The sequence below is a fragment of the Bactrocera latifrons genome, unplaced genomic scaffold (genome assembly GCF_001853355.1).
Source record: "Bactrocera latifrons isolate USDA-ARS-PBARC rearing strain unplaced genomic scaffold, ASM185335v1 scaffold_107, whole genome shotgun sequence".
Classification (NCBI taxonomy): Eukaryota; Metazoa; Arthropoda; class Insecta; order Diptera; family Tephritidae; genus Bactrocera; species Bactrocera latifrons.
The window spans coordinates 926,563-952,999 of NW_017534486.1; the positions used below are offsets into that span (position 1 = coordinate 926,563).

At 33.3% G+C, this 26,437-nt stretch overlaps 1 protein-coding gene across 2 annotated transcripts; it reads left to right on the forward strand.

Annotated features, from left to right (window-relative positions):
* LOC108970470 (putative carbonic anhydrase 3) lies at positions 1-26,437 on the forward strand. Of its 2 annotated transcripts, none has more exons than XM_018935878.1 (5): positions 1-285; positions 20,258-20,332; positions 25,090-25,248; positions 25,353-25,810; positions 25,890-26,437. In XM_018935878.1, the coding sequence occupies exons 1-5, from the start codon at positions 258-260 to the stop codon at positions 26,082-26,084; spliced, it is 915 nt and encodes a 304-aa protein (XP_018791423.1). In that variant the 5' UTR covers positions 1-257; the 3' UTR covers positions 26,085-26,437. The 2 variants fall into 2 exon arrangements, with proteins under 2 accessions (XP_018791423.1, XP_018791432.1); XM_018935887.1 differs by lacking the exon at positions 1-285 and adding an exon at positions 19,935-20,105.

The window sequence follows — 26,437 nt, forward strand, 5'->3', positions numbered from 1 at the left end:
TTGACCGCTACGGTTTGCTGGTCCTCCCGTCCTAATCCAGATGACGGTGATTTCGCTGTTCTTTTTGTTTATTGCTGTTGTTAGCTTTTGAGACAAGTGTCCACCGGTGGTCAGTGCCAGAGTTTTGTCTAACATACGTTATTTTTTCGGCAAAACCAAAAACAAACACAAAAAAAAAAAAAAAATAATTAGTAAATCAATTTTGCTTAAGTGCTCGTTATTTGATTTCGGTGTGGAATTTCAGGATAACAAGCAGAATGCACGCGAAAGTGTCCTGCACCTTTGGTAAATAGAAATTTCATTGTCTTTCGTTTCTATAAATCTTATTTCATTTTGTATATTAATATGCATGTGTGTGTGTGTGGCTTTCATTTGTGCAACATAGCAATGCACTTGCGAACAATTATTTGCAAATTTAAATTAATTAATTAATTAGTACAAAGAGCGGCATCTAGTTCGATCTAGTTGCTTAACTTATTGTTGCAATTTGTTTTTGGCGCGAATAGCGAAGTAAGAAGACCTTAAAGTTGAGATTATTCACCAATTTAGTTAACCCAACGAAGCGCGGTGTCACATTTTCTTTTAAGCTGCGGTGGAAAATGGCATGTATTGAAGTAAATTACAGTTCATAGCAAAAAAAAAAAAAATTGATTAAGATCCAGAAAATCAAAGTTTAAGGATTGAACTTAAGTGTTGTTAACCGAAAAATGTGTTCCGTAATTTGAAATTCTGTCTTGGACGGTATTCGAACCTATGATTTATTAATTGGTAGTCATGTAAATGCTCGACTCGCCTACAGAGATTGCATTTTCGTTTACCAGTATTCTAAGAATATGTAGAAATACTAAAGCTTTAAGAGGTCTCTTTTGCATTAAATATTAGTCGACATACTCAAAATATTATTTTTTTTGCATTTTATATTAAGTGGCAACGCAATGGTGCAATACTATTTTTTATTCGTTGTTTAAGAATATGTTGAAACAACTTTGTCGCTTTTTAGTCAAATATTATTCGAAAATTATTTTTATTTTAAATTTGTAGTCAGGTGGCAACCCATTTTTTAAACAATTTCTTGAAAATTAGCATATGTTGAAACACCAAAGCTTTAAGAAAACCGGAATTTTTTTTCGAAGTTCTCAAAGAATTATTTATTCATATTTTAAATCAGGTGGCAACATATTTTTAACAAATTTTCTTAGAAATTATTTGTTTAAGAATATGTTAAAACACTAGAGCATTAAGAAAACCGATCTCTTTTCCATTAAATATTTTTCGAAATACTCAAAATTATTATTTTTTGTTTTAAATCAGTTGGCAACACTTTTTTAAAATATTTGTTTAAGAATATGAAGAGATACTAAAGCTTTAAGAAAACCAAATATAATGCGAAATTTTCAATGAACTATTCTTTCAATCCTAAATGATTTATTCTCCAAATAATTTTTTTTTATGTTTTAAATCAGGTGGCAATACTTATTTTGAAACTGTTTTAAAATTTTTTTGCTTAAATGTACTAAATATTTTTTTTGCCTTTTAACCCACTTAAAGTTTAATAAGTGTGGCAACTCTGTTCATATTTATACTTAAGGGGTTAAATTCACTTTTGAATTTTCAAAAATGTTTTGTTTTTATTTGCATATATGTATGTATTTCGAATCTACATATATTTAAGAAATTTTGCCGAAAATTTGAAGCTGATTTGGCAAATACTTTCGGAGATATGAGCGTATTCGTAAGAATTTTTTAACTTACTTTAATCGGCGCTCAAAATTTTAGACGCTTTATGATCGAAACGCTGTTTTTTGAGTTGGCGAGCAAAACTTCCCGAACTTGACGAAACGGCTTTACTGAAGTTCGATTTGAAATTTCGCTTGACATTTTCACACAGCTTTATATATCTGTTAGAAAATAATCGAAGGTAAATGTTTTTTTTAATACAGTCTATTTTTGAACCACGATGAATGTGAAGTTTTTTCCACGAAAATCTACTTAATTGGGAAGCTGTAATTTTCTTAACGAATCAAATTACTACTAGACCATCGATCATTACCTGTACTTATCTATAATGATAGCAGTAGTTTGTAGATTTGCGTCTAACAAAAATTTGCAAACCCAGTATAATCTTATCGTTGGCTATTTTTTTTGGGTGTAAATCATTCTCGACGTACGGATATAAACGTTTTTCTTCGGTTGATCTTTGCTAAGATACGAATTTTGAAGTCACGATAAGAGTGTTAATTATGGCACTTAAGAGTGTTACACTTTGTCATGGTAATAAATTTTCGGGTTACATTTTTATGAACACATAATGATTACAGAAAATTTAATTCACAATTTTAATTCATAAAATATTATTTGAGTCGGCGTGATTCATTCATTAAAAATTATTTAGTGACGAATCGGACATACAGTTGGTATACATTTAATAAACTGGTACAATCGAATACCGGCATATCAAGCTATTATACCAATTTATTAATGCTTTCACTTTAATATTTTGGACAAAAAAGAAGAGCTCAAACATAGAGAGCAGAGAAGTGGCCAATTGAAGTCTGCTAATATAGACACTCAACTGAGGGTCTCAGTTTTGAGTGCATTGCTCCAAATAAAATATCATATTTACTATATTTGCATTCTTTTGAAAAAAAAAAGAAAATGTACAAACATCAATTATATTTGTGATACATAAATTTCACAGTAAAATTTTAATTTTATCTCCGCCATCAAAATTGGCGCAAACATTTTCCGAAAATGCAAATCATCTTGTACATTTGTGCTTATAAAATTTTGATTTGTTTTTTTTTTTCGATCGTGGGGATGATAAATTCCATTGTGAAACTATTATTACTCAAGCATATTTATACCCTGAAGAGGGTATATTAAGTTTAGCATGATGTTTTTAATGCACAGAAGAAGTCCTATAAAGTATGTTTACATAAAAATGATCAGTGTGGCGAGAGTCGATTGGCTATTGTCTGTCTATTCGTCTGCGTATATCCCAACTAGTTTTTTGAGATATCGATCTGAAACTTTGCACAAGTGATTTCCTTCGCAAGAAGCTGCTCCTTTGTCGGACCAACGAAATCCGACTTTTATAGCTCATTGTTGCTAAACAAACTGACCGATCAAAATCAAGCTATTCTATTTTAAATCCTCTTATTTGAAAAGATATATTCACGAAAGAATATTGTTAAAGACAAGGTTAAGATCTCCAAACATATTGCTCATCACATACAGATCGGACAGCTATAACATCCATACATATATGAAGCTGTCATATAAACTGGTCGAACAAAATCAAGGTTTTGCAAAAGGGTTGAATTATAAAACAAAAAACATAACTGTGCAGGGTATCATAGTTTTGGTTCCGTCAAACGTTTTTTATACCCTAAACCGGGTATATTAAGTTTGTAACACCCAGAAGGAAGCGTCGGAGACCCTATAAAGTATATATCTAAATGATCAGTATGTTGAGCTGAGTCGATTTAGCCATGTCCGTCTGTCTGTCTGTCCGTCTGTATATATACAAACTAGTCCCTCAGTTTTTAAGATATCGTTTGGAAATTGTGCAAATATCATTTTCTCTCTAAGAAGCTGCTCATTTGTCGGAACTGCCGATATCGGACCACTATAACATATAGCTGCCATACAAACTGAACGATCGGAAAAAAGTTCTTGTATGAAAAACTTTTGCATTTGACAAGATATATTCACGAAATTCGGCACAGACAACAATGTAATCTCCGAAGAAATTGTTCAGATCGGTTAACTATAGCATATACCTTTCATATAAACTGAACACATAGTTACTAAAAGAAATGCACCTGTGAAGGGTATATTAGCTTCGGTGCAGCCGAAGTTAACATTTTTTCTTGTTCTTGCTTTAATTGTCTTGCTGTACAACACTAATTTTAGCAGAAATCAAGCCTACTTTTATGTTTGCAAGTGTACTTAATGAAAGTAATGAAAATTTTGTGAAAAACGTTTAAGAAATACTGCAATACAATGGCAAAAACAAATTACAATTTTCATAAACTCAAAYTGGTTTTAGTTCGGCAACTTGCTTGCAGCGAAGTGAGGCTTCCTAATAGTTTCATCATACTCTAATGAAAATGAAATGAGGAAATTATGGATACATATGGTAATTTCAAGCTGAGTATGTTTTACTATTTTCGATAATGTAACTGGTTGCATAAATTACAAAAACAAAAGCAAACAAGAAATCAGTGAACTATGCGATTTTCACTTAGAGCTGTAATTTCTATGGGAAATATAGTCTGAAAGCTGCAATTGTAAAATTATTTAGGTAATTAAGAGCTGCCCCATGGTAAAAATTATAAGTATGCGCTTACAAATTATATAATTTTATAATTTATATAATTTTTGATTGAAATGTTCTGTGATAATTTCGAAAGCTGCTTATCTAAAAGGTTTAAGTTTAAGCGAGAGTCGAAGAGAGTAGCAGCGTTTGAAACGATCGGGTTTCGAGTCCATGGATAACTATATGCAATCACTAAGCCTCAAAGCTTCCAATTTCATAAGAAGATAACTAAATGCTCTACGCTAAGTAACTACTAAGCTCAAAGCTTTAGTCAATTGCAAATTGGTAAGAAATCGACTTCACGATAAAAGGTTATGTCCTAATGAAGTTTTAGAATATGTAAGTGTAGCTTAATTAGCTAGCTGGTTATTGATATATGGAATTTTCAAACGATCGTAGACTAAATGTGAAAAAAAAAATTAAATAAAATTGTTTATGTATTTATTTTTTTAATCTCCGAAGATCGTGCCATATACATTACTAATCAAAATGGCTTTCCAAATCGATTAAAAGAACATATAATATATATTTGAGAAAAATAAGAATAGGCTATTATTAAAAATTATCAGAATTTCATGTCAAAGTCATCAATCAAGCAATAAAAAAGTTATCATACTTGATGAGTGTCTGTTTCCTGAGTTATTCCATCCGAATCACTTCAAATTGATCGATGTTGCTGTGAACATGTCAAAACAGCTCGAAATCAAATGCAATGGTTTGACAGTAATTTGAATAGCTCGTGTTAACAACAAGTGTTAAATTTTTATCTTTTAAATATCAATTATTATTGACATTTTTAAGGGTCAATCTAATTTTAAAAACTTGACAGAGATCGATCACTAAAATTTCTACTGTTTATATGAGTATATCTGCCTTTGTATACCAGACTTACACTCCACTACGAAGCGCATTAACTGACCATATATTTTGAGAAGATGCGTCGATAGTAAGGCAAAAAAAGAACGTCTCAATTTCTTTTTAAAAAAATCGTTTAGAGAGTAACTATAGAACTTATAATGGCTTTGGAGGAAGCTATGGAAAAAAGTTGCTCAAGGCAACTACTAAAGGCTAGAAAAAACCTACAATGGCTTTTGGGGTTAAACTCGCTTCTTTTGTTAACTACAAAAAAGCAGGTAAAGTATTGCTATAAATTTAACATCAAATAAAAGTTTCAGATAAACTCTCTTATATTTTCAGTGGAAGAACTGTTTTAATTCTCTTCTTTTTTTTTTCAAATATCAACGAGTGTCTTTGTGATAAGACTGGTATAGGTGCTAATCACAGGAAACTGTAAAGCTGATGAGCTATCAAGTTACCCTAGAACCGCTATCTTTGATATGGGAGCGGATCGGTGCTCTCGTATTCTTCTGTGTTCTACCACTAGATAGCTGGGCTTCGCTGAAGCTTTGCCAGCTTTGGGCAATCATCGGTACATACTTTGTCGCAAAAGCCTTTTGACCCAAGATCGATCGCAAGAGAACTAGTGATTTGCTCTGAGTAAGGCTCTGAGTAAGGCAAATTGTGGGTCTTTTAACAGGCCATTAGATCGTGTCATGAAGTGTTTCTTTAATTACCGCTGATTTTAATTACAATTCATTACTTCCATATCTCACATGTTTACCTCAGTACATACATGTCTCAAATGGCTTTATATATTATCAATATTCAAAGGGTATCTTTGGCATATTACCATAGATAATTTTTTTTTTATTTTCTGATTTAGTTATTTGAAAATGGATTAAATTCTTCATTAAGTTTTATATAACCGATGTGATACAAAATATTTTTCTGGTCGATCCACTTCCATATTTATTTATTCAAAATATATATATATCATCTTGTACATACTCTTAATATATTATAATATTGAACAACCGACATTAATAACCTATAATAAAAGCTTAATACTGAAGAGCACTCCATTTAAAGTAATGGCATTACTGCCGTAGATTAAAAATACTTTGTAACTGCATTTTAAAAATCAACTGCTTACATTATTTTGTGGACAATAAAAATGAATAATAAAACTAACCGATTCTCAAGCACTTCTTGTCTCACGTATTTTGTTAAATAATTTTTAATAATACTAAAACTAAAACTCCAACTTATTAAGTCATATAAGAAAATGCGAACTGGTAGTGAACGAGGGCAAGACGAAATATCTCCTGTTATCAAACAAGCAGTCGTCACACTCGCGACTAGGCACTCACGTCGCTGTTGACATTCATTACTTCGAAGTCGTTGAGAATTTCGTCTATCTTGGACCCAACAGCTATATCAGCTTTGAAATCTAACGCAGAATAACTCTTGCCAACAGGTGCTACTTTGGACTGAGTAAGCAATTGAAAAGTAAAGTCCTATCTCGACGAATAAAAACCAAACTTTATAAGTCATTCATTATTCCCGTCCTGCTATGTAGTGAAGAGGCATGGACGATGACAACATCTGATGAGTCGACGTTACGCGTTTTGGAGAGAAAGGTTCTGCGGAACATTTATGGTTCTTTGCGCATTGACCACGGCKAATATCGCATTCGATGGAACGATGAGCTGTATGAGATATACGACGACATTGTCGTCCGAATGGAGGAAAAAACTCCAGCTCTGAAAGTTTTTKACGCAGTACCCGCCGGGGAAGGGGACAAGCRGAGGAAGACCTCCACTCTGTTGGAAAGGCAAAAATGGCGAAGAATAAAATATACGTAAATAAACTTCTTATGTTTTATTATAATAATTAAAAAAATTTAGAATTTTTATTAACCAACCAGCTCAACTTGGGGCTTGGTGCGTCGCTATATCTCCTGCACCACGGCGCAGTAGTGTGATAGGTGGGCTTTCGGAAATCTATTTACAGTAGGTCAATGGTAAGGGTTCAGCGGCCCTATCCTCTGTGCATAGCAGGAGCTTTAATAACGGTGGATAATAGAGGTTTGGCAAGCACCAGACATAAAACAACCTTTGAATGTATTGTCACAACATCGAAAGTCAACCTAAATTGTTAGATCAGAAATGGCACTAAATAGAAGGAACTATAGGAAGATGGCTGGAACAGTGACCCAGACCCAGACCCAGTGGTCATAGTCTGATGGCAGCACAAACCTGCAGAATGTGGTTGAGAGATCGAAAAGATGCTGGAAATGTCAACAGCAATTCAACAGAAAAACAATTGAGCACTCATATGCACTCTTGTGAACGCATTGGCAAGCCAAAGTATGAAACATTTGGTTGCCTCACGGTATGACAAACTGGAAGAATATGACTAAGAAACTACGTCTGCAGTCGTTAAGGAACAAAACTGTTCCTACCAGACTAACCTAACCTTTTAATCGTAACTTTACTATATTTTAAAAATATATATATAAAGTCGACTAATTTCGCTTAAGCATAATTAATTACTGTAGAATTCTAGAAAGATAAGATATTATGGGAATTATAACTGATGCCAAAAATATTCCATTAGAAGCTATACTATAGTACACACATATCTTTAAAGAATCAATAAAACATCAATGATTATTGATGGAATATTTGCGCACTTGCACTTGAAACTCTTGTTTCTTTTGGGTTTCGGTGTATATCCTGTTAGAAGTAGCTATCTGCGAAATATTGTCTATGCTTTCATTTGTCTTGCAATTTTATACAATTATTCCGCTCCTTAGGTCTATATATTATCAACGGCCTACACCAGCAATTGTACCTTCTCACTTCAAATCTGCAGCTCGAATATTTTTCACCAGCAGTAGATTGAAGAAGTCACTTGATAGGGAGTGGTCTTGTCTGAAATCTCGTTTGTATTCGATACCAAGGAGGAGTGGTCCTTCCCGATCTTGATGAAGCTTTTGGTATTGCTCGTGTGTCGAGTCTCTTTTCACGAGTTTTTTCCAAGGTTTGGTGCATGGTGAATATCTGGCCAGTTGAAGATTTTCCAGGCCTAAAGCCACACTGATTAGGTCTTGTTGTGTCTGATACGATATTTTTTGCGAAAAAAATTTTTTTTTTTACAAATTGAAGAAAAATCCGTTAAAAATGCTATGGTGCTGGCATATCCTAAGTACATCGAAATTTTTACCCAAAAACAACTACGACACATATTTGTAAAGCATTATGACTTTGTATGTTTTATGTCTGCAAAAAAGTATTCGACATTTAATAAGGGTCTATAAATACTATATACTAAAGAAGTCTATAAATACTCTCAATCGATGGCTAACAAAAATAGCCAATGGTTCGCTAAAATTTTAATACTTTTAATATTTTGTGTAAATATAAATTTGGACATCGTGCGAAATTCGTGTGCACTCGGTTGCCGTCTGTCGCTTTTCGCTGAGGTAAAGGTCAAAGTAAAAGCCATGCGGAAGTTATGTATGCGCATACATGCGTACATATATACATATATGAGACCCTATGTTCCAGATAAGCACTAAGAGAAAAATATATAATATTTGTGTGTATATATAATTATGTACTTTTCTTATATACAGCACACAGAACGCTTGTTATCCCACAGATATCACAATCTAATGGAAATTTCTTTAATTTAATTAAGAATTCATCACTATTCATGTAATGTTAATTATTTAATAATGAGTGGATTTGTGTTGACAACAACAACAGATAAGCGGTAATGTACACAATTTTACTACGCAAAATGCCGTTGCATAAAAATGGTCGAAAGTAACGTGAAATCTATTTTATCAGTGGATATGTGCCAGCTGAGAGCTTATTATCACCCTCTTTGTATTACAAAACATTTTTCATAAATATTTTTCCACAGTGGCATACTAATTGTCATTGTTAATTTGTAAAATTTGCCGTCAATTAATTAATTCGATAACGTTAATTTATATACACTGGCGAGTTGTTGGTGGCACAACAACTAAAATATAATTCATGTGCCTTAACGATTATCTACTACTAATACCTGATTTTCACACTATAAATCAAGTGATTTATGCGCGGGTAATTGAGTGTGAAATCGTAGTCATATACCATGGCATCTTTGGCAATATTTATCGCTTGCTAACTGGAATTGAATTATAGCTGAAAAGATTTAGTAAATTTTGATTGATCACATTGCTTTGTTTCTATAAATGTGTTATCACTACTTTATAATTTGCTTATACCTATACATATGTACAAACATAAAGATATAGTAGTGTATGTACATATGTAAATTGTAGCGTATGTAGTCAAACGAGCTGGCGTAGAAAGTCGTTGAATGATTAATTAGTTCAAGTGCTTGATTTCGAACAGAATGTGAAATGTTGAACGCAATTAAATCAAATAATCAAACAAAGCATAAAGAACATTACACATAAATGTCTGATGGTATGCTATGTTAAGGTATCTAATTTATGTTATATGCGCTTATCTGGGAGTTTCCCGACTACTAAATGGTTGACAAGTCAAGTCGATATTAATGGTATGAAATGGTATACATAATATAAGCGTATCAATTGTGTTATAGGAACAAAGAAATTACCACATATTTTTAAATATATTAAAAATATAAAATTGTTTAAGAAAAATCATTTGTCATGCTCTATAAAGAGTGATCCATTAATTCCCTAATTTTTTTAAGGAAAACCACAGAAACTTTAAATTTAATGTGGATTGTTCATTGTCATTCGAAAGAACATTGTTTGAATTTACAAGTATTTTTTGCAGATTATCTCGTTCAAATGTTGTTGGCGTCTACGTCTCAGATGGTATATCCATTGAGTTCAATTTTCGATGATTCGCTCGGGCATTTCGACTAGCCCCACAGGAAAAAATCTAACGGTATAATATCAAACGACCTTGATGTCCAATCGACCGGTACAAAAAGTGAAATTATCTGCTCACCGAAATTTTCTCACAATAAATCCATTGACTGATGCGATGTGTGGGAAGTAGCGCCGTCTTGTTGAAACAAAACGTCGCGCGAGATCACAAGCTTCAATTGCAGGCATCAAGTTGTTATCATGGCTCGATTAGGGTCGCCATTGCCGCCTACGTTCTCACTGCCATCATTTTTGAAGAAATATATACCGATGATTCCGGTCCACAAATCACACCAAACCGTTTTTTTTTTTTTTCTGAAAGGAATGGCAGCTCTTAAATCTCTTCAGGTTGTTCTTATCCGAAATGCGGCAATTTTGCTTTTTTGCATACTCAGAAATGAGACTCATCGCAGAACAAAATTTGGCTCGAAAACGTTGGATCTTCTTGGAACTTTTCAAGAGCCCATGGAGCGAAGCGATGGCTGTTGGGAAGGTCGGGCGGCTTCAGTTCCTGCATAATCTGATTATATATATAATTTTCATATATTTTTTTATTGCAACACACTTAATAACATATTTTACTATGTTTGTAACAACCAGAAACGGAGACCCTGAAAATTATGTATACAATTTTAGTGATTTAACCATGCTTGTCTGTCTGTCTGTCTGTACTATATGTTTGTATATACGCAAACTGCATTAATCTCTCAGCTTCTCAGATATCGATCTGAAATTTCGCACACGTAATTTTATCGCCAATACCACATAATTTGAACAAACTTTTTCTGAATCATTGCATTTGAATAGTTCAGCAATGATCAAAAAAACCCCTTTAACCGCCAAAAATCATATCGTTTCTAACATAATTATGTTTTCTCTCAATTCTTTTAGATTTTCTAATGACACCGCTTTATAAAGTTTTTACCCTTTAAATGATAATGTTATTCTTGAATGAAACCAAAATATCTAAAATTTTTAAAAAATTCTAACAAAAATTATGCTAACCAAAATTTCCAAGCTAAAAAAATGTAATATTTTCATACATCCCTCGAAAAATCGTTAAGAGTCCTCGTTTTCTACTGGTGAGTAACCGAAATTTCGAAATAATACAAATATGCATCTATTAAGGATTATAGTCACTAGCAAGTTCGAAAAATTTGTTTTTGTGATATTTTTTATTTACTAAATTAATAAATTCATGTATGTTAGAAATCGGCGATTCATTTTTTAAAATTCGGATTTCTTTATTCTCGAAAGTCAATCTACAGGAAACTGTCCGAAAAAAATTGTCTGGCAATACGCAAGATTTTTCTGCTTAAAATGCTATGAAATCCAAAAAAGTTTTAAGCCCACGGCCTTTATTTTAATTTGTAAACTAGTGTAATCCAATAGTCTGACCTCAAAAAATACTAATAATAATAAAAATGTTCTTTAGAATATTACTTGCAAATTTATGTTCTGATTCAAATAACGGGAAAAAATATTTTGTCATAGCGAATTCTGAAAAATTGCCACTAATCCACACAACATAAAAGTATGCATCTGAAACCCCTATATTTTTAGATTATGTCATTTAAATCTTATCATTTCTAATAATTTATGGAAAGTGCAAGTTGAAAAGAACTATGAGTATAAAATAAAATAAGTAAGACATATATTCATACATTTACAGACCGATAAGACATTTTTGCCGCAATTTTCTTAGTAACACAACAAAATTTAATAATCGCTTGCTTATTAATATATAGTACAATTATAAATATTTAGTTCTTAAGAATATAACTAAATTTTGAAGTTTATAATCGTTAGAGATGAATATATACATACATAATTTTTCATCGCCTGTTACTTTGTCTAAGGTCATGATCCATAAACATTTTTCGCTTGAGCTCTTTGAGAGTTGAGTAATCAGAAGCTGTCGTCATTGTATTAAAGTATAATAAGGCGAGGAAGAATGTGTAAGGCCACTTATAAGCAAAAGTTATATTTGAAACTCTTCTTTCTTTTGGGTTGCGGTGTTTATCCTGTTAGACGCAGTTATCTGCGAAGTATTGTTATTGAATTGATAAGATTTGTCTTGCAATTTTATACCATTATTCTGCTCCTTAGGTCTATATATTATCAATGGCGTACACCAGCAGTTGTGTATTCTTGTAGAATATTGTACCTTCTCGTTGCTCGTGTGTCGAGTCTCTTTTCACGGATCTTTTCCAAGATTTGGTGCATGGTGAATATCTGGATGATGGTGAATAAATGATCGGATGAGTCATTAAGTTTAGTCTTGTAATTGCGACCTCTCAGCATGGGTTTTCAGTTTACTTCAATTTAACAGACTTTATACAGAGGAGGCAGACAAAAGTTTCATATAACCTAACTCGAAGACTCGAAGCTTATTTTCGTTGACTTTACTTCAGTTTATGTGTAAAAACTGGTCTTGTTCAATTCTGATCACATGGTATAAAAAAAAAAAATCGATCATTTATTGATGTTATTTATTACAGGCCATCAACTCTTTCTTTTTCACTCTAAATAATTGCAGAAATAAACTCAACAGACATCAATAATCAACATCAGATAATTTTGTTTATGGCGAACATCAGCATTCCATGCACAAGCAATTCTATGGAAAACCTATGAACTTCGCGTGGATAATTAACTTCTGTAACATATTTCCAAATTGCTGACGCAAAATAAACAAATCCTTTTCGAAATCCAATTTGTCCATCAACATCAGCATGTGTTGCTGTGTAGCGAAACTTTTCTTGTTTTATTTTCGAGAATTCCGATAAGTCGCTAAATGCCGAGAGCATAAGTGCACACAACGCGCACACACACAAACAAAATCAAGTATTAAGTAATGCAGACTCAAGGAATTTATGGAATCACATCTATAAGGCGAAGAAAAAACATTTCACGAGCCGCAGCACTTCTGTCAAAGTCGTAAAAGTCGCAGAAAAGTCAAAGGCGCTGATGCCTCAAATTCATATGGTTATAATCTATGTCGAATTGTTGGCCGCCACTAGCGATAAACAGACGCCAGTTTGCAAATATGTAAACACACATACATATTTAACTTATGTACACATATGTATATTTACGGTTATTCAAATTTATATGACATGCAGCTACATCTGTTTGTATAGGTGTATGTGTAGTGAAGATCTCTGCTTCCACTTGTGGCATTTAAAAAGACATTATTCGACTTATTTGCGGTTGTGTAGGCTGCTTTTCATAATTATTAATTCCACTTGGTATTACTTTAGGGTTGCGCTGATCTTTTTCGTTCTTTTCTGTCGGTATTATCAAACAACAAGCTGTTGGGCAATTGGCCAATCGAGCAAGGGGACGTTTGTGGTTGTGTTTTGGTTACGTGTTATGTGCGTGTATTGGTACTAAAAAATGCAAGACATTTTTTAAAATATAAATATTTTATATTTAGTATCAGTCGTCTGACGTCTCGGCACATAAAACATAGTTTCATTACAAATGGACGTCAACGAGCGTCAGCAAAAAGCTCTATCTTTTATGTTCAATAATTTAGTTTTTAGCCAAAAAGCACTAAAATTTCGAATTTGTCCGAAATAAATAAAGAAAGAAATAAATCAGTACTGGCGAAAGCCACACATAGCTAATTTTAAATCAGAAAAAAGAACAGCAACAAAACGAGTGATAGCAATGAAGCTTTCTGCATGTGTCGTTAATATACAATTAAACATATTTAAAATACTAAATTATTTTGATTATCAAATTCTAGAAATAATATAATTGCTTTGTGATAACTGTAGAACGATGCATAAACTGCTAATGGAATTTCTTTGCTAATCAGAGCATTTGATAACAATATTGTAAAATTATGTTTATTCGATTAATTTCTAGAGTGTTGCCACTTAAAAATAGTTTCCAAAAATTGCTTTCTACAATCACGTTTAGTTTTTAGACCCTATTACAGTAATAAGCTAAGTTTATAAGATATATTTTGAAATAGGTGGCAACTCTCCTCACAAATATTTTCAATTTTAAACTTTCATAAACATGTATTTGGTTTCATAAGTGTTTTTTTGAAGTTGTTATTTTTTTTCTTTTGAAATTCGGAAACACTTGGCCACTTTCTAACTGTTTACCCGCATTTGAACCTCCAAATACTCAAAAAATGTCACGCACGTCAGTTTGACACACATATTGCATTGGTATGTTAAATTTCAATTTTGTTTTTAAATAGGTGGCAATATTTCTCAGAAATATTTTCAACTTTAAACTTTCCTAAACATACTTGATTTCGTTTGCATTTTGCCGTCTTTATATATTAATGTTATCACCTTTCTTTATTTAAAATTGTTAAACATGTGGCTACCTCCTATTTTTTAAAAGCACCAAATAATCAAAAAATGTAATGTACTTCAATTCAAACTTACAAATATTATTTTTAAATAGGTGGCAACTCTTCTCAAAAATAATTTTAACTTTAAACATTCCTAAACGTATTTAGTTTCGTATGCATTCTGTAGTCATAATAATAAATAATTAATATAAAATTAATGTTATCACCTTTCTTTCTTTGAAATTCTTAAACAAGTGGCTACCTCCTAACTTTTCCTTATCTTTTAAAGCACCAAATAATCAAAGAATGTAATATATTATACTTCAAATCAATTAAAAAATTATTAAAATAGGCAAATACAAATTTAATATTTAAATAGGTGGCAACTCTCCTCAGAAATATTTTCAACTTTACTCTTTCCTTCATATATAATATTTACTGTTATAAGCTTGTTGATTCTATATTATACAGTGTATTTTTTTTTGTTAATTTTAAAACAGGTGGCCATTTTATAACTTTTTCTTATTATTTAAACCACAAAACAATGAAAAAATTGTATGCACATCAATTCAATTAAAAAAACTAATTCAATATTGCGCTAATATTACAAATTTAATTTTAAATAGGTGGCAACTCTTTTCAAAAATATTTTCAACATATTTAGTATTCTCCTAAAATCTTTTTTGGTTTTAAATTCTTATTCTTCTAATATAGTAAACTTACAAATTCAATTTTTAAATACGTGGCAACTCTCCTCTGAAATATTTTCAACTTTAAACTTTCCTAAACATATTTAGTTTTATAAGCATATTGAGATTTTATTATATAGTATAAAATATTTTCTTTTGAAATTTTCAAACAGGTGGCCACTTTCTAACTTTCTCTTATATTTTAAACCACCACTATAACCAATCATAAAAAGCGCTAAAAATAAGTTTAGTTTCAGTATGGTTGTATTTTGAGCAGTGTGAGCGTGACGGAATTTCGTTATGTAACATAATTTCGTTGCAGTGGATTGATTTTACTTCAATATCCAAATTTTTCAATTCAAAAATAATATGACTCTTCAATTTTCTGTAATTTAAGAAAGTTATCTTCATTATGGATTAACATAAGCTGTAAACGTTTAAAGTCGTGGAATGCCTTACAGAAATTGTGAACTAAAGAGGCAATGCTTTTAATTAGGGAACTAATCTGTTCTCTCGTAACATATTCTTCTCTTTAACTGGTTCAAAAGCTCAATCGTACTTTACAAGTACTGTCCTTTCCTAAAGGATTAAATATTACAATAAGATATTAGAAGATATTCGCGTTGTGGGTTTGGGGTTTGTCAAGTACTTACTTTTGGCACAAAATTCTCGACTTGCGTATCAATTTGGTAATATATAGCTTTCTATACTTAAGCATCCAAGAATACGATGGTATATAGTCTCTTAATTGTTTGAAATTCGTTTTTAAAAGTTAGATAAATAATTAAAAACAAAAATATTGAAAAATAGTTTATATAAATTTTGAAACTTTGTATAAAACTTAAATATTGTAAATATTTAACCAAAATCGCAGAATTTTGTGTGTGAAACCATAATTTATACACTATCTAAATATGCCTGCATTGTACTTAATACACATATGTATGTATATAGTACATACTATATGTGTTTGAAAATTTTCACAAATTTCAAGTGCAACGCATCGTTTAGTTTTAGCCTGCCCATTTGTTTGCTGCCAGTAGCAATGTGTTAGTCGCTCAATTAAGCTGTCACGTTTTTAGATTTTGACAGCATGATGACAAGCAAAATACCCAAAGTCATTTTATTTACTTAGCAAGTGAATTTTTGTCACTGCAAGTGCAATGTCATTGAGAAAATTGCTGGGGAAATGAGAGTCGCTAAAACTTTTTATTTTAATAGTCTTAGCTGTAGTGTCTTTAATTTAAACAGGAAAAATGAATGGGTATGGGTAAATTTAAATGAAAATGTGAGTTATTACTATTCTATGTTCGTATAGTATATACTTAGTTCTGCCATAAGTTCTCTTACAAGATTAGACCATGACAAAAATCAAACTATGTTATTGGTATTAACTAAGATAACTTTTTTTAAACTCTTCTCATATTCACTGTGTCATTCGACAGCCCATATTTTCCAGCCTTGAGCACAAATTGTAGTCCAATGGATTTAACTTTGGGCGTCCAGATAGTCAATCCATCTGAAGCTTCGAAATCAGGAACAATGATTTGAAGACACTGCTGGGTGTTATTTGCATTGAGTGTTGTAACAGAATATTGTAGCAGCTGAATGGTGGAAATGTTGAACCCTTGGAATAACATTTAATGTATCTTTGAAAGTTTTTGTGTAGTCTTTATGTTAAGCCTTTTTCAAACGTAAAATCTGTTCTGTAAGAGCAGTTGACCACAAGCCACTGAAGAAGCCGCGATCTATTTTTCTTTAAGTTGTCAGAAGATGACCAGCTGACCGACTATACGTATTCATGTACAGATCATCTCGGATAATTCTTGACATTAATATGATCGATATATTAAGAGTGATCCATTTCGAGGTACCCAATATTTTTAAAGAAGAAACACAGAGACTTCAAATTTAATGCAGAATGTTTATTATCATTCGGAAAAACATTCTTTGGCATTTATGTTTTGAAGATTATCAGATGGTCCATCAGTTGAGTTCAATTTTCGATGCCTTCTTCGAACATTTCAATTGGTAACTGGCGAATTACACGGGTGAGGATTTGCTCCAAGGTCTGCATTGAAACGGATTGTCCGCATAGATTTTAGACTTTATATTACCTCCCAGAAAAATGTCTAACGGCGTGATATGACTTGATTTTGGTGGTCAATCGATCGGCACGAAACGTGAAATTATCTGCTCTTCGAAGTGTATTCTCAATGAATATATTGATTAATGCAATGTGTCGGAATTGGCGCCGTCTTGTGCAAACCAAATGTCGCGAGCTTCAATTTCAGTTAACAAATAGTCCATTACTATGGCGCGATATGGTAGTTCTTGAATCTCTTTTTAAATGGGCCCATCGATGATTAAAATTTGGCTTGAAAACGTTGGATCTGCTTGGAATTTTTCAAGAGTCCATAGAGCGATTTCGCTTGGGAAGGTCGAGCGGTTTCAGATCTTTGCACAAACTTTTATTGACCTCTACTTGATTTACTCGATACAATGCTGCAGCGTCTCGGTATCCAAAGACGTCGATACAAAACCATCTTACAGGTACAATATGCCCGGATATAATGTCATATAGCCATGGCTAAAGAAAAAGTCCGCTGCCCTCTATATTTGATTATAATCTTCTTCTTTGAAATATATTTTTACAGATTTATACAAATATTTTGAAATTTTTGCATTTTTCAAGTATTTATATTTGTGTTATGCTAAATTTTTCCACGTAAATGGTTTATGTTCGAAAGATCAAACAAATTTTGCGCACGAAAATTTTGCTCGGCAAAGTGAACAAAATTCCCCGCCATCTAGGCTCCCACACTCAAGTGCATTTTGGAACATTTAAAGTATTACAACGTCTACATTTTGTTTTTGCTAATAACAATAATAAATAATTTTAATTACTATTTTCTTTTTGTAATTTTAAATTATTCATTCCATTGAGTTAGTAGACGCTTGTGATGCAAAATATCCCGCCAAGCGTTGTGTGGCATGTAGACAAAAGCAACACCAACAAATTGCACGTATGCGCCAAGTGGCAGCTGTTGCATGCAACAACAATAGCAAATTAATAAATCTAAATGGTAGACATCGGCGCGCCACTGGGATTCGTTTCTGAATCGGGGCTATCAAGTGCAAGGTTGCGCGCTAGCAGGCGTCTAATTTTAGTAAAGACCGTTGGCAAATTGTCACTAGCGCGCATACCTAAACTTTATGTATACAGTAAAATCCCGATAAGACTTCGCTAACGTGAAAATATATAAATTTGTTTTTACATTTTTTAGATTTTTGGACGATTTCATTTTGAGACGGTACTACTCTTAGAGGTAATAACTAGATGAAAGACGTGGGTAAAATTTATTATTGTTATTGTGTGTAGAATTATCAATAATCTACTGTAGTAAATGTGATGCCACTTTGAAGGGGAATTCCAGGTAGATTGAATATTTTCTTAATATTGAAAATTAAATTTCTGTGCTCAGTTGACGCTGTAAAATTATAAGCAATTTAATTGAACTTCCAAAGACCGACTTTCTTTTTGGTGAGGTGAATTCCAAAAAGTAAATGGAGCTAAGTTCACCAGCGCGTTCTATATTTTCTCTTAATTGATTTAACCAACGCTTTGTCTGCGGCTTAACTCGTCGAGATGGCGTTGATCTATCATACATGTATCTGTATAAAAAATTTAGCTATTTTTCAAGATGTAAAAAAAAAAACGGAGGAAAATATGACCTCAGTGGATGTTACTGACTAAGTTTGTAACAGCCAAAAATGTTACTCAATAAACGGAAAACGCTGAATAAGGAAAACTTGTTGTTGACCTCGAACGTATGTAAGTAAGAAAGTCCATGTCCGTTCCTGTTACGACACCCGATTTTCAAGAGATTGATTCAGTATGTAGTGTTTACATTAGGCGTTTCGTAGAAACGATCATACCTCTACACAATTTATCTCTTAGGCGAGACGATGGGTATTTCATAAATGTTTTTAATCCAATTTATCCGAAGTCTATCGTCAATTAAACAGTTTCGTATCATCTGATCGAGTTTGACTCAAACTGATGAAAACATTTACTTTCCTTACACTAAAGCTATAATACCCAGCTCCAAATAAAACTTTTCATACAAAAACTTGGTTTTGGCCGTTTATATTGTATGATAGCTTTAGTGTCCCGATATCGGCGCAACTTGCTGGATAGAAAAGAATATTTCAATAAACTTGCTAAGAGTCTCGGCTGGGATGGCTTATTAGGGTAAAAAAAAACTTCCAACAAACTCGTTGTTAAATTTTTCGTCTTTCGTAAAAATGGTAAAAAAAATTTTGATTTGTTAGTTTATGTGGATCAGTCCGGGTCAAATTTGATCATGCGGTAATTGAACTGCTATTAGAGTTCCACAAGGCAAATATTTCGGAAATTTTCACATTTATTATTAACATTAGGGTTCGGCCTAAGTCGGGCTAGTCCAGGTCAATTTTGATCATTCGGTAATTAGAGCTCCACTAGGCAAAAATTTCTGCAATTTCGACCAGTCCTAGTCAAATTTGATCATGCGGTAATTAAACTGCTACTAAAGTGCCACCAGGCGAAAAAAAAAATTGCACATTTAATATTGAGGGGGCTTCGATGTCTCTATGTATTTCTATTTAAAAAGCACCAATCATCCTGGAACGCGACTTTCGTGGCAAAGCTGTGTATCACTTGTTGCACGCGGTTCATTTTGGCAAGAGTTGATCATTCACTTGCTCGCTGCTCAGCTAGCTGACTGACGTGGTTAGCGTGTCGTCGTGACGCGGAAGTGGCACACTCTTTCAAACGTCGGCGCGCTTCAAATCAACACGAAAACACTCATGAAACTCAAAAGGGCGGCGACGTGCACATACATACTTACATAGATACTTGTTTATGTTTTTATTTCGAAAATTTTGGCAAAGTTTTTATTACCGACAATTAAAACGAATTTTCGGGCGAATTATGAAAGGTGAAAAATCGCTGAATGCTTCTTATAATTTTGGGTAATTTCTGCAATACCAGTGCATTTTATGATGTCTCCATGAGTTTTTTGCATTTTTTGATGTGTTTTATGAAGCGTAATGGCATTTCCGTACAAAAAAACTAGTTGAATATTTTGTTAATGTTTTTAAATTATTTAATTTTCTATTTGCAGCGCTTCTTCTACTCTTGGGTCTGCAGCGCACAGACGCTTCACATTGGAGCTATCCCGACCGGGACTTAGATGAAGGTAATTATGGCATAAATTCAAATTTATATAAATAGCTTAATTCACGTAAGTGACCACTAAATGCACGCACTTGTTGAGTTCTAGTCAAGTGTACGAAATGTGATTTTTGGGTCTTTATTTAAAATAATACAAAAGTTTACTGTGTAGCAATTGCACCAAGTATGTCAATTTAGAATATACTTATGTATTAGGGTGACTCTTATGTATAGAAGTGAGATTTTTATACCGAAACATTCGGTAGGTGAAGTCGATACTAAGTCGACACAAAGTGGGGGCATGTCACACAGTGACGTACTTCCAGTTCTCCTTTGAATACTTCACAACTTGAATGAAACATACATTAAAAAATTTCGAGGTTCCTTAATTTAGAAAAAAAAAAAAACAAAAAACACACACAAAAACTTCAGATTTAATGGAGAATCTTTATTATCATTCGAAAGAACATTTTTTGTCATTTATTTTTTGAAGATTATCATTTTCAAATATTGGCGGCGGCTACGTCTCAGTGGTTCATCCTTTAATTCCAATTTTCGATGACTCGTCCGAGCATTTCGTCTTGTAATTGACAAATGACGCATGTGATGTTTTGCACCAAGTAGTGAATTGAGGCGTTATTGTCCACATAGACTTTAGACGTTACATATCCTCACTTGAGAAAGTATAACGATGTGATGTCCAACGAACTTGGTGGCTAATTGACCGGCCCGAAACGTGACTCACCGAAGTGTGCTCCCAATAAATCCATTCATTGATGTGATGTGAGGGAAGCGGGCCCGTCTTGTTGAAACCAAAGGTCGCTGAGATCATGAGCTTCAATCTCAGGTATTAAATAATCGGTTATCATGGCGCGATTACGGTCACCTTGATGGTTACGTTCTCACCGTCATTTTCGAAGAAATATGAATCAATGATTTCAACGTCAAAACACACCAAACCCTTGTGTTTTTTAAATGAAATAGCAGCTCTTGAATTTCTTCAGATTGCTCTTCAACAATGAACAATAATAACATGATAGCTTGACACGACTCACACGTGATCTGTCAAAAAATGGCCATAGAAAAAAGTACGTCTACTTGAATCGCCCGTTATAATATGCTAGCTTGCACCATCATATAGCTCTCTTGAAAAAATCATTTCATTCATTTCCCCGTGATTTGCAGTGTTTGCCCCTAAATAATTTAGTCACAATGAAATAACAGTAACTAAAAATATTCATCTCGATCGATTTCGCGCGATTATTTTTTACAACTTTTGACTCTACAGCTTTTGACAGCCCCATTAAGGACAAATGCTTATGGATGGTAGTACATCACTTCTAGAATAATTTCATGAAAGTCGTCCAAATGTTGTTGTTTCCGAAAATACAAACTATAAACAAACTCATACTACAATATTGTCATGTAACATATATGATGATTAATATTTCTTTTTGTTCTCTAATCGCAAAAAGTACCTCAAGTTACCATACTTTAAATATATAGGATTTAAGTAAAAATTAATTAAAAAAATTAAAGCGACGAATTCATGTTTTAAAAATTCGTAATATTACTTGAAAAAACGCAGAAAATAAAGCTCTTTCCACAACTTTAAATTTCAGGTAAAGATTGTTAATAACTTCTCACATTGGACGAAATTAATAAAATTAATTATTTGAGTATTTATAGAACAATCTGTTCTTTCAAATGTTTTCTAAAACCAATATTTAAATTTTATTTAATAGAAAATTATTAAGTAGCACACTAATGTGTTTACGTGTCTGATTGTATGCTAGCATTAGCCCACATTTGATCGCTACTTCCATTGTCACCGTGTAATTCATGCTTAAGCCACTTTAAATTCCTATAATTTGTGGGCATTCTGGGGTTTGGCGCGTAAATTGCTAAATTGCTCCACCCCTCATTATTCCAGATACATACTCGTATGTATGCAACTACATACTGTTGTATGTTTGTATGGGATTCTCCGGGAGACTAGTGGCAGCGAAATGGTCATTCTAAATTTTTACTGTTATTATATAGACTGGACAGCTATTGCCAAGCGTATAATTGCAAAATTAGCCCACATATGTATATTCATTTCCACATATGTATGTTAATATGTCTGTACATATGTATATATGCAAATATAAATAAAGTGCCGTTGCGCTTCCACTTGTGTCTTCGTTTCTTTGCTTAATTCGCGCAATTTGAGAATGTGTTTTTATTATTTTTTATTCACCGCTCTTATTGTTGTGGCCGAATGTCGGGCAATGACACCCATCGGAGACGCTCAGTCCATCACCTATCTTCCAGCGCATAAAGTGCCTTAGTAGTTAGCTAAAATTTTGGCGCAATTCATGTGATTTAAAATGCTAATTCGAGTGTACAAAAGCTAGACTGAGTCTAAATATGTGCGCTTGCTCACATGTATTGTGGGTAATTGAAAAATTAGTTGCTTGAAGTGGACAAACATGCTACAGCATACATAGCTTTGTAGTATATTAATATTAATTAGCTCGTACTTATATTCGAGAGCTTCTGCTTCTTTCTTAATATATATGTATATATATGTTTTTGGCAATCTACATATGAAATCTACTTACGAGGGTAGTAGAGTGAAGAATGTGGGGGACTATTATACCGCAAGCAATGGTTCGAATCACAGCTCAAATACGATTTTTTTAATAAAAATTTTGTAAATAACGGATGATTTCAGGTCTTAGTGTATTTCTAATATTTCTAAACTCTTTGAGAACTTCAGAAGGAGCTTGAACCCTTTATAAGGTGTGTTTGAAAGTAAATAGGGCTTAAAAAAAAAAAAACAAAAAAAACAAGAACAAATGGTTTTTTCGGCAAAATCAATTTATTTTATTCAAAATAGTTTCCTTCTGCTTCAATATATCTTTTTGCACGGCCCAAAAGCATGTTGAAAGAGTGTTTTAGCTCATTGGTCCGTATGGCCGCCAGCGAATGGCCTCTACGTCTGTATAACGCTTTCCTGTCATGGGCAAATGCGTTTTCCCAAAAAGGAAGAAGTCGCACGGTGCCATATCAGGTGAATACGGGGAGTAGTTAATGGCTAAAATGTAATTTTTGGTCAAATAATCGGTCACAATGGTGTTTTTCAAATATTGGTTTGTGAGCAATTTTTGGTCGTCAGTCCATTTGTGCGGAATAAACCGTGCGCACACCTTTCGTAAGCCCAAATGTGCGGCCAAATGCGATAAATCGAGGTCTTGGAGATATTCAATTCCATTTCCATAAATTTCAGTCATGACTTCGGCTGATTTTTGATGAACTCACGCACAGTTTCGATGGAATTTCCGCTGATCACGGGTGTTGATCGTCATTTATGTCCTCACGACCACTTTGAAAACGTTGAAACCACTCGTGCACTCTTCTACGGGATAGGCAGTCATCGCCATAAACATGTTTCATCAATTGAAACGTTTCGTTAAATTTAGATTTAAAGTTGGCTCTTGATTCGAAGCTCATTTTCGCACCGATAACATACACATACTGACACTCAGAACGCAATAACTTCGCTTCCATTCTATGAAATGTCATGAAATTCTCACTGGACAATCGATAAAGATAGCAGATTCTAATGCACCATTTTTTTTGTATTACTACGGTAATTCAGTTTTATCAAAAACACAAGCCTACGAGTGGTATAAAACCTTCAAAGACGGTCGAAAGAACATTGAATACATGCCTCGTTCTGAACGAGCTTCGACCTCTTGAATTGATAAAATGAGGAAGGATGTGGTGCTTGAAAATCTTGAGGCAAGTGTTAGAGAGATGTCAAGAGAGCGTTCTTGCTCCACTTATATCGATAACATGGAATTTTTTTCAAAAGGAGTACCATAAACAGGCCTCTTTGGACATGCTTGATCATGTGTGTTCCGATCCCACATTCCTGGTGAGCATTATAACTGCCATATGTTTACGAGGTTGACAAAAAAAGTCAACAATCATGGGAATGGAAGTAAAATAACGAGCCGAAACCAAAAAAAAAAAAAAAACGTGAAAGCAGCTCAAAAATCAAGGTGTTGCATCATGAATTTGTTCCGGAAGAACAGATGGTCAATAAGGAGTTCTTTTGTTCCATCTAAAACGGCAAAAATTTGTGAAAGAGCAATTCATAGTTTTTATACGACGATTTTTGCATACTTTTTTGATAATTTCCTAAATAAAAGGTAAAAAAAATGTGAAAACATTGATAAGTTATTTACACAAAACAAAGAAAAAAAAAACACTAATTATTATTTTATCTTCAGTAATTACAGACATGTACTAAATTTTCATTGGTTGTTTTTGTAGCCTTTTCTATAATTACTTCTTAATTACTTACAACAAGTAAACAACAAACCCTAATTGTATCCACACTTAGTGACAGCTGAAAACGCGAAAGTGTTGACAAATGTGCAATGATTAATATCTCTGAAATCCATAAGAAATTTTCACACAAACTTCTTAGATATATTTGTCAGATAATTACCAGAGAAATCACACAGAGAGAGAAATATAATTTTTTTTTTTTTTGTTCTTACAAAAAAAACAACTTTTCTTTGGTGGCAATTTTGTCAGCATAATCTTTGGTTAGTCCCTCATTATCATGCATTGTAATAATATATTTTTTTGGTTTTTGGATTTGAGATAATTTTAAGTAGAAAAATATTTCTCACTGCCTGACACCTTTGTTCAGAGCTCTTTGAAGAGTAGTATGTAATAATTATTTCTATTTTCTTTTTATATCTTCCAAACTTACTAACGCAGTCTTTCCAAGCTGGGGTGGGATTTGTGATACCGGCACTCTTCAGAGTCCAATCAATCTGAGCATAAAAAAATCATTGAAGGGTGTGTTTGACGAACTGAAACTTGACAACTTCGAAGATAAACAGAGCGGCGTGACAGTCGTGAATAACGGACATTCCAGTGAGTACAAAACTCCTCTAATTTATTAATTTTTCATTATAGTCATTTTCGTTTATAATAATCAATTTTACAAATACCTCGGAACAAATATTTCTGATACATAGTTCAACTGGCTAACTTTAACAATGAAATGGAGGTGGAAGGCGGTCCCTTACGAGATGAATACGTTGTCGAGCAAGTGCACTTGCATTGGTGGTCCGAGCACACCATCAACAATATGCGTTACCCACTCGAGGCGCACATAGTGAGTCGCAACAAGCGTTATGCCAATGTAACCATGGCGTCCAATTTCAAGGACGGTCTAACCGTTATAGCGATACTCTATCATGTCTCGAACGAGCGGAACAAAGCTATCGACCAAATCGTCGATTACTTGGATGATGTGAAGGATTTCGACAAAATCAACGAACCCGTGCGTATGAAGAATCCTTTTGTTGTGCGTCAACTCTTCCCGAAACTCAATGGTTACATGACTTATTCGGGTTCACTGACTACCCCCTCCTGCGCCGAGGCGGTGACCTGGATCGTGCTTAGTGAAACATTCCCAGTCACTTTGGAGCAGGTGAGTGCTTTTGCGCTAATTGATGTTTTAGTTTTTATTTATTTTTTGACAATTTTTGTACTATTTCGTTTGGATTCAGGTTGACAATTTCAAGCAGATCCAAAATGAGGAAAAACGAGTATTGAAGAATAACTATCGTGATTTGCAAAATGCCAATAATCGCCCAGTGATAGTTGTGTTGCCGGTGGATAAGAGCGTATCAGATGCGGCTAGTTCCCTGCAGCTTTCATTGGGCTCCCTGTTCTTCGTGCTAATCGCAGCGAAATTACTGTAAAGCGCCATCCCGTTTCGATCAGTGTTGGTAAACGTTGGAATTGAGATATGTGTACAAAAATATACAGCAATTTGTGCGATATTTCTTATGATTGGCCATAATTGAAACTGCAACAAAGTGACAATGAACAGAATATTTTTGTTTAATTTATTATTAATTGTATAGAATTTTTCAAATTTCAAAACTGTGTCATAACTCACTGACTTAGCTTTTAAATGTTTATATCTGTATGTTTACGCGTTATTATATTTAAGTTCGGGTGGCATTTCGTTGTTACATACAACTACTATGTATTTATGTATGTTTATGTCTATATGTTATTTATGTGTGTAAAATCGTTGTCCTAGTCAAAT